Source organism: Catharus ustulatus, chromosome 29, assembly GCF_009819885.2.
Source record: "Catharus ustulatus isolate bCatUst1 chromosome 29, bCatUst1.pri.v2, whole genome shotgun sequence".
Taxonomy (NCBI): domain Eukaryota; kingdom Metazoa; phylum Chordata; class Aves; order Passeriformes; family Turdidae; genus Catharus; species Catharus ustulatus.
The window spans coordinates 4,857,788-4,870,579 of NC_046249.1; the positions used below are offsets into that span (position 1 = coordinate 4,857,788).

General features: G+C 50.9%; 1 protein-coding gene across 4 annotated transcripts in view; it reads right to left on the reverse strand.

Moving 5' to 3' along the window:
* Window positions 1–528: 528 nt before the first annotated feature.
* Window positions 529–12,792, reverse strand: part of DOT1L (DOT1 like histone lysine methyltransferase) — a 79,418-nt gene continuing 67,154 nt past the window's right edge. For 2 of the 4 annotated variants that reach the window (XM_033082020.1, XM_033082019.1), the window contains exons 27-28: window positions 11,775–12,734; window positions 8,295–10,648 (exon numbers count right to left, since the gene is read on the reverse strand). In XM_033082020.1, the coding sequence (XP_032937911.1) occupies window positions 10,089–10,648; window positions 11,775–12,734 (1,520 nt within the window). In that variant the 3' untranslated portion in view covers window positions 8,295–10,088. Of the gene's footprint in view, window positions 7,636–8,294; window positions 10,649–11,774; window positions 12,735–12,792 lie in introns of those variants that run through there. The other 2 variants (XM_033082018.2, XM_033082021.2) reach the window with 2 other exon arrangements.

A 12,792-nucleotide genomic window follows, 5' to 3' on the forward strand; every position in this document is an offset into this window, starting at 1 on the left:
AGGTGCCACTGCCCCATGTCCCCAGGTGCCACAGCCACACTTTGCTGGGGACTCCACTCCTGCCCTGGGCAGTCTGTGCCAATGCTTCACAGCCCTTTCAGTGAAGAAATTTTCCCAATATCCCATCTAAACCTCCCCTGGCCCAGCCTGAGCTGTTCCCTCTCCTCCTGTCCCTGTTCCCTGGAGCAGAGCCCGACCCCCCTGGCTGTCCCCTCCTGTCAGGGAGTTGTGCAGAGCCACAGGGGCCCCCTGAGCCTCCTTTTCTCCAGGCTGAGCCCCTTTCCAGCTCCCTCAGCCCCTCCTGGTGCTCCAGCCCCTTCCCCAGCTCTGTTCCCTTCCCTGCCCCTCAGTGTCCCTTGATTGCCCAGAGCTGTCCCCAGGCCCTGCTGTCCCTCCCCAGTGCCCAGCACAGGATCCCCAACCCCTGAGAGCTGCAGGTGCCCCCTCTGTGTCCCCACAAAATCCCCAAATTTCATTTCCCTCCCGACTCCAGCCCGTCCTGCTGAGGCAGTGAAAGTCCACACGAGCTCGGTGTATTAAAATACAGACACTTTAATATAAAGACAAAACTTCAAAGCATTATTTCAATTACAAATCAAGGGAGACACAAGAAATTAAGTGGAAGGAGGGGAGCAAAAACTAACTCTTACATTGTGGAGAATTAGAAAGGCCGGGTGGAAATATATATATTATACATACATATATACACACCAGAATTCACACTACTGCTAGGCAGGAATGAAAGGAATGACAGGACAACTTACCAGTATTTAAAAAAAAAAAAATTAAAAAAAGCAAAAAAATAACAACCAAAAAAAAGATAAATTAGGGGAAGTTTGAATTTTAAATAATTCAGTTTAATAGGCTAAACTATATAAACTAATTCCTATTCACTAGGAAACATCCCATATCACTGTCCTAAGAAAATGGGTTTTTCTAAAAATCCATTGCAAAATGGATTTTTATTAGTAGTTAAAAGTTTACTAATCAATTCCTGAGCAACAGCAACCTCATCATCTACTGCTTTCCCCATCCAAGTCCCACTCAGCGAGGGCAGGCTCTCACTCCTAAAAAGTTTAAGTAGAACAGAGACCTAAAAAGTTGGGTTTTAATTGGAAATCGATCACTTCAAAGATTAATAGGTTAAAAAAGCCAAGCAGGATGGATCAACCCATTCCACCTTTTCCTCAATAACTCCAGAGACAAAACCTTTAAAAAAATTATTTGACTGCACCAGAAAAGCAACCAGATGTACCTTGAGAAAACCAAAGGATCACAAATCTGAGAACTTCAGGGTTAGCATCATCAAACTTTGAATTTTTGGATGTGATTTTGTTTTTACACCACAAAGAGCTCAAGGAGCCTCTTCAGGAAGGTCCCAAACAGCAAAAGTACTGGAGAATTATTTCCCAATTTTTTTGTCTCGGGTTTAAACCCTGAAGTTCTCAATAACAGCATCTTTCAATGCAATATTCAGTCTAAATAGATATTTATATATTTATAATGTATAAGGATAAATAAAATATGGCACAACAACATTTTGAAACTGGAACTCCAGCTTTTAGTAAAAACCTGATCCGCAAATGGAGCGGAAAATGGAAATGAAGCAAAAAAACAAAGGAAGAAAAAACCCCTTTAAAACCAGTAAGACTTCAAATATTCACACACTGACTGCACATCTGTGCTCCCAAAACTCCACTCCCTGTGATTTTTCCTCAGTGCTGCAAAGATAGTTCACAAAAACACTTTGTAGTTTCTGCTCCCCAGAAGGATTTTGGGTTCACAGCCCTGTCTAAGGCCCTCCCCTGCTCCTAATCCTTAATCCTCTCTGTGCTTTTGGCTCAGGCAAAACAAGAAAAGCAGAATTTTCCACGACAGCCACGCCTGGGGGTTGGGATAACTCCAGGGTGGAGTTCCCAGGACAGAACACACGGAGCACACTCAGCTTTCCACGCCCTGGATCAGAATTCAGCACCCAAAGCAAAGGGGTCACACAGGATGGACCCACGGAAGCCACCCCAGCATCAGCCACAGCAGAATTCCCAGAATCCTGGGGAAATCCTGCCCAGAGCAGCCCTGGCTCCAGGGACAGGACCAGGGCAGCAGCCCCAGGCTCGGGGGTGCTCCAGAGCCGGCTGAGGAGGGAGGGAAGGGCCAGGGAAGGGTGAGCAGGGAGGGGAATCAGCAGCAGCAGCCTGAGAGCAGCTCCCAGAGCTGGGAATCTCCTCTGACCTGGAGGGGCAGGGCAGCCAGAGCACCCCGAGGGCACAGGTCCCACAGCTCCCCAGTGCCTGAAGGGACTCAGAGGAGCTGCAAGCACTGGCTGTCCCCTCCCTGAGCCAGGGCTGGCTGTTCCCTGCACTGCTGGGACTGTCCCTGCCACCTCTCCCTCGGCCTCTCCTCTGCCTGGGCTCTTCAAGTGGAAAAATAACAGGTGGGGGTAGCAGATGCTGCTTTCTGAACACACAATCCCAGCAAGAACCAAACCCCACAAGAAAAAACTTCCCCTGGAAGGGGCAGCCAGCAGAACAGGAAGATCCAGGCTCTTGCAAGGGAAGGCTGGGATGAGATGGAAACAATGAGCACAGGCAGGAAATTCCCTGTGCTGGGGAGCACCTGAGCTGCCAACCCCTGTACCCCACTGGGGTGGAGGTGCAGGAGCAGCAGGTGAGGTAGGTCTGGCTCTCACCTCCTCCCAGATGTGTCTGTACAGGGAATCAGAACAGTTTGGAAAGATTGGAAAGCACCTTTAAAGGTCATTTAGTCCCCCCAAAGAAGGCTGAAGAAGTGACCCTAGCACACATCTCAGAAGGAAACGTGTCCCCAGTGGGCTGAGGGCAGGGACACAGCCCAAGCAGCCCTGGAGCAATGCTCCAGCTGGAGATGTTTCCAGGTGGAAGAGTTGATGAGGCTGGAAACCTCTCCAGTGCCAGGCTGCAATTGCTCAAGTGACTTCCTCAAGGATTAAGTCTGACTAAAGAAAGAAGAAAGTGACTCAGCGCCTGAACTGTGTGTGACCCAGAGCTGGGCGAGTTTCACACTAAGGAGTGTCAAGTCCTGGGGATTTGGAAACTGGAACCAAAAAGAGATGAGTAAATCCATTCATGACCAAGTGATGTCACCTTCTGCCTGCAGGCCTTCAGGGACTGTGGGTGTGATCCCAGACTCAGACCCTGCAGCTCAGCATGATCCCACCAGTGAGTCCTGGCACAGGGGAATCCCTCTGCCCGTGCCAGGCTGAGCCCAGAGCCAAACCCCAGCCAAGAGCAGGGGAGCACAAAGCCTGCACTGCAAGATAAAGTGCTGTCCCCAACAGGAAGGAAGGAAAAGAGATGGAAGCACAAGAATTTCTGATCTGTCTGGTTGAGGAGACACAAATTCCTGCTGATCAGAAGGAGCTGGAGATGATGCTCGGTCCTGGAATGCCAGGGACAGTGAGGATGTGCTGCCCTCCCTGCTGCTTCCCTAAAACACTGCTTCTCCTCCTCCTCTCTCCCACTGCATCCACAACTGAACTGAGGTGAAGATGTTCCCTGGTTGTGCAGACTGATCTTCACCTTCCTGCAGGAAGAGCCGGGTTTGTGCCAAGCTGAGGTGATGGAGGGAAACCTCCAGTACCATGATCCCTGCAGCAGCTCAGATCCAGCCTCTACATCCTCAGCAAAGCTTTCCCACTCTGCCCCTCAGCAATCCAACTGCTGGGTGTCCCCACACCCCTGGCTGATGGAAAATTGCTGCTGAATGACTCATCTGCAGCAAATCCCAAATTTAGGTCCAGTGCCTTTGGAGCCCTCCCAGCAGTGTGGGTCCCAGGGGACTGGGCCTGGCGAGCCAGAGGTGGCAAATCCCCAAAAAAGGAAGAACCCACGCAATTCTTGTTCCTCAAGGCTGACATTTAGCTGCAGGGACAGGTTTTCCTCAGCACAGCACACAGGAAGTTCCATTTTTTGGCAGCACACTTGCTCCAAGATGTGTTTTTGCTTCCTGGCGAGTCCTTTGCAGGCAGCAGGGGCTTGGAGGAGGGGGAATTGTGTGACAGCCCTGGAATGACTGGACCAGCACCAGCAGAAATTCTCTTTTTTGAAACTGTTTGGCTTTGATTGCTCCAGAGGATCTTCAATTATTGCAAACAGGTTTCAGCTTCTGGCTCGGTGTTCCAGCAGTGTGGCCACATGGATCAGATCCCACCAGCTCCAAGGTCTGCATTCAGCCAGGTGAAAGCTCTTCCCAGTGTGCACACAGAGCAGTAAGAGACTGGCCAGGAGTTGGACTCAATGAGCCTCCAGGTCCCTTCCAACTCAGGATGTTCTGTGATTCCACAATTTTAAGTCAAGCTTTGCCCCAGATCACAGCAAAGCAATAAAAGCTCAGGGAGAGGGAAGACAAAACCAGGAATCTCTTGGCAAAAAACATCTCCAGCTCAGCCAGTGCTGAGGCACCAGTCCCAAACTGCCCCCTTGGCTCCCAACCTCAGTGCTGAGCAGGCCCCTCTGGAAGCACAATTTGGGAATTGCTACCAGGAGCAGAACAGTGCAGGGCCTGGGCTGGGGGAAGACTCTGGCAAGGCTGGAGCAGCTCCAGATCCCAGCAGTGTGGGGTGGCAGGGTGGGAACAGCAGGCACTGGTGCTCAGGTGATGCTCAGGCAGACTGGATCCCTTTCCAGGAATCCCAAAGATTCATTCCCAGATCTGGTTCCCTTGGGCCTTCCTGGATGACATCTGGAGAGTCACAGACTCAGAAGTCCTGGGGGTTGGCAGTGCCTCAGTCACAGCTGAGCTCCAGGGGTTGTGCTGCCCATTGCCAAAGCTGCTCCTGAGCCAGCCCTGCCTTGGACACTGGCTGGCCACCACAGCAGTGACCAGAGGTGACACCAAGGGACAGATGGGCTTTGCTTTTCCACATCACTCACCAAAGAGCAGGTGACAAACTCCTCACCCAAGGCCTTTGTTCCAAAGGGTCCTGGAATCATAGAATGGTTCAGGTTGGAAAAGTTCATCCAGATCAGTGAGTCCAGCTGTGAGGAGACAGTGCCCAGGCCACCCTGACAGCTCAGCCTGGCTCCCCAGAGCTGCTGGGTGCAGAGCACATCATTCCCAGCAGGATCTGTCCCTCCTCATCATGCAGGGAGTGCCAGGTGCCAGCAGGGTGACACAAGTGACCCAGGCCCTGAGCAGTGCTGGGAAGCACAGAGGGTTCCATGGAATCTGTGGGTTGGTTCCTTCTCCAGCACGAATCCTGTGAGTGCCTTGGGCACCAACCAAGCCTGGACAAGGGATGGCAGCAGAGTTTTCTTCCTGGATCTCCGTGGCTGGAGTGAAGGGAGGCACAAGAGCCCCAAGGGGCACCACATCCTGGTCCCTTTGCAGAAAAGGATCTGATAAAATCAGGGGCATGAAAAGCTTCTATTTGTATTTCCTCCTCTCTCTCTCTCACCAGAGATATAAACGATGGGGGAGAGGTAATTAGGAAATTAATTAAGGCTGCTGCCCCTCCAGCAATCATTCATTTACAGTCTCCAGAGGCCCCAGCACTCTGCTGTGTTCTGGGGAAGAAGCTGGAGCTGCCCAACTCCCAGCTGCAAAACATCTGGGTTACATTGTGCTCCTGGATTCCAGGACATTCACTGTGTTTGGCTCCTACGAGAAGCTACTGGATGTTCCTCTCACCCCGAGCATTTCTGCCCTTTTCCAGGATTTCCTTGTGCTGCCAGTCCCTCAGCAGGACACACAAAGCAGAAAACATTCCAAAATGCCCCCAGCTCCCAGGGCTTTCAGTCCCTTCCCAGGGGATAAGGAGGCAGAGCCAGACCCCAGAGTCTGCACACAGAGGCTCCCATGGAAGACACTCAGGAACCAACAAAAATCCAAAATCTCTCCTAAGACAGCCCAGGATGAGGCACAGAAAGCTGAACCCTGCAAAGAGTGGGAGCTGCTGTAGCCCCTCACCCTCTCTCCAAACACTTCCAGCCCTGTTGGATCCAGGCAGCAGGAGAGCACAGGGACCTCAGTGACTCCAAACCCAGAGGCAGGAGCTGAGCAGTTGTTTGTGAGCCTGGGATGCTCCATGGAGCTCCTGCCAGTGCCTGACTGCTGCAGTGGGAGCCTCACCAGGGAGCACCAGGAAGGATTTAAAGACAGTGTTGCCCCTCTGAGCACCAGGGTCAGCAGGGAGGTGTTTTCCAAAGCCTGAATGTGATTTTTTTTCCAGTCATTTTGCTGTTGCAATCCCCTTTCTACTGTATTTTCCTTTATTGGTGCTTGGCCCAGCCTGAACTCAGACCAGCCTGATTTCTACTTAAATGGACCCTCCTTCTCCTCCTCACTTTATGCACTTGAATAAGTAAATTTTTACAGGTTCATTGTGCATTGTACAACCTAAAAATAAAGGAAATAAAGCATAGGAAACGTAGAAGTTTTCATCACAGCTCTATAAAATCGGCCCTTCCTGCACACACAACACCGAGTCACGACACAAGTCCCTGCCCCAGGGGGGACAGTGGCAGCACAGGCAGCCAGGTCAGGGTGTTTTTGTGAACTACAATTCAAGAACCTACTCAAAAGCAAAGGAATACAAAAGCAAAATGCACCTTGTCAATCCATGTACACGGCCAAGCCGGGTCGGAGTCAAGTATCAAAACCCTACCAAGGAAACGCGTCGTGCTTGGAACGAAAAAACAACGAGCTGAGCAAACCCTGCACCCTGCAGCAGGACACAAGGACAATGTTGAGTCTTGTCAAGGGCTGCAGCACCATGAGGTGTTCACACAGCTGAACACACCCTGCTCATACACCAAGGGCAGCCCCAAGAAGCGTTACCAGACCAGCTACCAAAATTCACAGTGACCTGAGCGCCAGCAGCAACTGCAAATGGCCCAGGGAAGAGTTGGGATGGGGCAGCACTTGGATTTCTCCTGTTCCAACTGAGCCTGCTGGGCTGTGCCCACCCAGGCTGCTCCAGAGGGGAGCAGAGCCCTCGTTAGTCACAGACTCAATTAAAACCCACCCAGTTCAAAAGCACCTGGCTCAGTCCAAACCAAACCCCAGGGAGGAGAATTCTCTGTCAGCCCCAGCTGCCAAGCAAGTGGATTTTGGGATGTGAACAGAGTCAGGGGAATAAATAATCTGCAGACCTTTAAGAACTGGGTTTGGCATTGGTCAACCCCCCAAATCAGCACCAAGGATTCAAACCAGAGGCACAGTTCTGACGGACAAAATAGCACCGAGGAGGCTCTTTTACATCTCTGCTGGTGTGCCAGTCCTTTAGTATTCAGAGAATTTATAATAATAATTTGTATTTATGAGTCTAGGTGGAATAAAATAAGTCAAAATTGTTTTCACTTTAAAAAAAAGATAAATACTTTATCTAAACTATCAACAATACAAACTGGAGCTTTAAGCATTTCTTTTGCCTTTTTTTTTTCCTTTTTTCCTTTTTTTTTTTTTTAACTCAGATTCACAGTAAATGTTTGCTCTGTTGTTTAGGTCTTTTTTTTATGGTTTTTTATTTTGTCCAGTAGTAAGAGAGTAGAAACCCCTGCACAGGCCAGGTGAGCACCTTTCAGTGGAAGCCGAGTGAAGTTGGTCCACGTTGTCCTTGCATAGGTCACATTGGGTTGAGGTAGAAATCCTAGTTACCTGCACAACAGGAGGAGAGGAAGAGACTCATCTAAATAAAAGGCAAAAATCTGCTGTGTTGTTAGATGTGTCAGTCATTCCTACATTGCTCCAAGACCTCCTCAGCCTCCTCAGATGAAGCAAATCTTGACCCAATCCCAACTAGAGGAAAGGATGGATGTTCCAAGGGACACGTGGCCCCTCCAAATGCTGCAGTTTTTCAAGCTGTGACTGTTGAACTCTGTCCTATGGGACTGACATCAAGTGAGAGGAAAAGAGTCAAAAAAAAGTATTTCCCCCATCAGTACTTCACCTTTTTAAAGTACAAGTTAATTTGAGTTTTGTTATTAATATTGCAGGGGAGGGATTTATGAATCATAGAAAGGCTTGGGCTGGAAGGGACCTTAAAGCTCATCCCATTCCACCCCTGCCATGGCAGGGACACCTTCCACTGCCCCAGGCTGCTCCAAGCCCCAATGTCCAACCTGGCCTGGGACACTGCCAGGGATCCAGGGGCAGCCACAGCTGCTCTGGGCACCCTGTGCCAGGGCCTGCCCACCCTCCCAGGGAACAATTCCTGCCCAAGATCCCATCCAGCCCTGCCCTCTGGCAGTGGAAGCCACTCCCTGTGTCCTGTCCCTCCATCCCTTGTCCCCAGTCCCTCTCCAGCTCTCCTGGAGCCCTGCAAGGAGCTCTCAGCTCTCCCTGGAGCCTTTTCCAGGTGAGCACCCCCAGCTCTCCCAGCCTGGCTCCACAGAAGAGAAGCAAAGCAGATTCTTTTAGTCCCCAGCTCCTGGTTCCAGCCCTGGCTCCTCAAGGACTGAACACATCTGCTCTCACTGAACTCAAGGACACTGCTCCAGTACCTGACCTGCCTTCAAGTCACAGGACTTGGGATCACAACCACCTCTGGTACCATCAGTTCTGCTCCTGTGCTCCACAACCCAGCTTTGACATCCAGCTCCTCTTCTAAAAGTCCCTTTTGTGCCTCTATTTTCAGAATTTTTCAGTGACAGGGACTGTCACACCTGATGGATCCTAGACCAGCATGGCCTCAGTTCCACAGCAGATACTGTCACACTACCCTCATACACAGACCCCAAACTGACCCTCCTCACCATCCCCAGCTTCCTTCATGCCCATTCCTTCAATGTTTGGGATTTTCCAGGCCCACCTCTCTGCTGGCACACAAAGCCCTTCCTCAGCCTCCCTGTCCTGGCAATACTTACATGCCTCCCAAAAGCCTAACCAGGGGTTTGTGGTGTCTGAGGAGGAATTTGATGAGGAAGACACTACACACAATGCACAGAGGCTCTCTCAGGTATGTTGTAATCGAGTTTTATAAGCAGCAAAGTGTGTTCAACCACGTTTGTAGCTTTGGTACCAGTGTAGAGCAACAACATCACAGACCTACAAGGAAAGCACGGAGCCAGCTCCGGGGCTGGATGCACTTGGCAACACGAGTTGGTACAGCAGGATTGCCACAGAGTGTTTGCATGAACCACAGTACCCAGCTCTGTGGTGGTACAGTTTATTCTGGAGCAGCTCTAGAGACAGTTCAATAAATACCTGCTTCAGGAGAAATGCACACAGCCTCCAGAACCCTCCTCTCCTACAGCCTTTGTGGAGAGTGGAGCCCATTCCCCCTGCACATTCCCTGTGCTCCCAGGGCTTGGGAGCAAAAGTAAAACATCTGCTGAGACTGTTCCTGCTGGCCCTGGCAGCAAGTCCAGCACAGGGAAGTGACAGGGGAGTCACAGCCCTTCTCTGCTACCTGTGGTTGTGTTTGCAGTGGTGCAGGGGACACTGACTGCACTGCAGGCCCAGGGAATTCACTCTCCAGGCAAAGCTGAAGCTTATAAGCCAGATTTTTAACTTTATGACTATTTCGAGCAGCTGTTATTGACTGGTAGTTTTTACTGACCACCACATTGTCACACAGAGCCACAGAGGCACCTCTGAGAACCTCAATGCTATGGACAAGGACTGGTTTGGGATAAACAGGCTGTGCAGGAGGAGAGGGGGATCAGATGGGCAACACCCACTTCCAACAACTGTATGAAACCACATGGAAAACAGACATTTCCTCCTGTTACTACCTCCAGAAAGAATACTCTCTTTCTATGAAGAGATCTCAGCTTGAACATAACCCTGAGCCAGAGCAGAGTTACCCCTGTGAGCACTCCTTGTCGAGAAATCCTGACTCCCAGAACAGAGAGCACCAACATTTTCCATCCTCTGCCATCAAGTAATTTACTCCCCACACTTTAGAGAATTCTCTCCTCATTTCAGAGGTCTGTCTCCCCCATTTTAGGGGTCATTTTCCCTGTTTCAGAGGTTTCTGTTTCACAGAGCCTGGCCCCGACCTCTCTCTGCAAAGGAAGAAGCGTCAGTGAGCATCTCGCACGCAAACTCCTCCGGTTTTGTGTCTGGCCTTACCTTACAAAACAAGAACTGTTAGCTAAGCAAGCTCTTTATCGTGGCTTAACCCCCGAAAGGTGCGAAGCATAAGGAGGCTGCATGCCAAGGGTCACCCACATAGCGGCCGTGCCAGCGGCGTTGGGCTGCGGGAGCACGCGGGGCAGGGGCGGGTGGTGCACTGTAAAGGAGGGGCGGGAGGGTTTGTGCTGGAGAGAAGCCAGTTTAATAGACAAAGAAGAGTTAGACTGGACAGGAGCAGAGGAGGAGGGCAGGAACGTCTCGCCAGGAGGGATGGAGGGCAGGTTCTGCAGGAGAGCAGGCTCGGAGTTAGAAGCGAGTAAAGGAGGAGGGGGAGGCAAGGACACGTTAGGAGGGGGAGGAGGGGGATGGAAGACAGATTGCACTGGCGCTCTGTTGAGGTGCTGAGCAGGTCTAGCCTCACTAGAAGTTACTAAATTAGAGGAAGAGGGTGGGAAGGATGAGGATGAGGTGCTGGCAACAGCCTGCAGAGGGTTTAAGCTTAGCACGGTGCTGCTAGAGACAGCACTGCTGCTGAAACTGGCTCCAAATTGATGAGGAGAGGAGGCAGAAGGCACCGCATGGTTAAAAATACCTGCAAACAGGAGAGAAAAACTCAGCTTCAACAGATGGGCTTTGTACAGTCTCAAGTGACAAGAGAAACAAAACAAAAGAAAAAAAAAAAGAAACAAACAAACAAAGAGCAAAATTATAATAGTTACAGCCCCATACAAAAATATGCAGTGTGAGAAGGCAGCAAGCAATGAAGAGTAATGGTGCAGGCCAGGAGGTACAAAAAGTTCCACTTACCTTTCCTACTGCCAACCTCTAAATGCCACGAGGAAAAATGGCCAGACCCAAGAACTGTCAGTTCTATACCACACGGGCAGAGTTTTGATGAGATTAGAAGTGGTCTTTAGAGTTGGTTATCTGAAGACTCAAAGTGCTGCTCTTCCCTCCCCACCCTCCTGCTCCCCCACTTACAGGGCAGCAGAGGGGAGTTGTAATTCCAGCAAATCTACATGCTGAGAGATGTGAGAGTTAGGATTTCCCGACATGGTGCCTGAATGATTATGGACAGCTAAGAAAAACTGCCCTGAACACTTAGAAATGGCAGCTTCAGCCTATCTTCTAGTCCTGCCAGCTTGTCCCCGGTGTGGGCCACAGAAGCCAAGCCTGTGCAGAATCCCAGAAGTGCAAGGTGCATATGGCATTGCCCCTCCTGGCCAAGAAATGCTCTTCGTGTCCATTCAAGGGTCAGAATGCTACAGAACTCCCAACACCAGCTCCTCTGATGTTCTGCTCCTCCTGGATCATGCTAAATCCATTCAAGGCCTAATCTCAACCTTTACTCAAGTTGACAAGTTAGAGATCCTTAACATGGTACCATGACAAGTCAAATCTGTTACCTGCAGGCAGACCTAAGTTGGTTCCAACACAGCAACATCTGAACAAGCAAACATTATCAATCACAAAGTCTGGGTGTATTGTTTCATTAAGGTGGTACAACAAGCTCATCTAGCAGACAAAGCTCATGAGATTTCACTGTGGGAAACTGAAAGCATCCTAGCAATTCCAAGAGAGAGAGAGAGAGAGGAGACCGGTTATGTGGGACAGATCTGCTTCACATCCTGTAGAAATGAAAGGGTTTCACCCCTGGAGAGGCAGTGTCAGACTTTCCTTTAGGCCCTGTCTTATACCAGAGAAAGAGTTCTGCCTACCTCCAACTGTTCCACCTGTAACCCCAGGAGAGAAGTTCCCCATAGTGTGAGAATTAGTCAGTCTGGTTGCAGCTGATGACACGTGGACCAGACTGGCAGCAGCTGGCATTGAATTAAATAAGGACTGCAATACTGAGGAATTTGTCACCGAGTTGAGGTTTGCTTGCAAGGCCATGGGGCCGAGGGGGAACTGCGATCCAGTGGTCAGAGTGTTGAGGAAAGGATGGTGCGTCGGGACCGACGGCGCCGGGGTCCCTGCTGAGGAAACAGCAGTAGAAAGGCTTTTACCATTCAGAAGGCCACCAGACGAAACAGCAGCAGAAATGAAAAGGTTGTGGCCGTTTTTGAACTCCACATCTCGGTCCCTTCCCTTGCCGACCTTTCCGTTGTGCTGCACAGAGTTTTTCTCCGCAGACCCCCCCGCTCGGGCGCTCAGCTCGCTGAGCTCTTTGCCCTTCACCCCCGGCCGGCTCAGCTCTTCTCCCTTGGTGCCCAGACCCTCCAGCTGCCTCTTGTTGAGGAAAAGGTTCGTGTCTGACACGCCCAGGTCCTTGGCTCGCTGCGAGGGGAAGCCCAGGGAGCAGTTGGGAGCCGTCCCGTCCGCGGCTTTGTGAGGGAGGGCGGCGCTGTCCATGAAGCCGTGCAGGCCCAGCTCGGAGGACAGGCCCCCGTTGTAGCTGAAGCCATTGGGGGGGTTTGTGCCAGGGCTCAGCCCATCCGAGGCCACGGCCAGGCTCTTCCTGGAGTGTCCTGGGACCTTGGTGTCCATGGGCAGCCCGTCCTCGGAGGGCGGCCTGAAGGCAAACAGGGAGTTCTGGCTCAGAGCTGACACCGCCTGCAAGGGGCTGTCCGTGGTTTTGGTCAGGTTGATGTCAGATATTGGTGAAAAAGTCGATTTCCATTTGCTGCTGTTCATGTTCTCATTGCTTTGTGCTTGTTTCCTCCCTGATAAGCTGCCACCTGGTTGGGGGGAAGGTTTAAAATGTCAATAAACAGCATTCACTAAATCTGCCCCTTG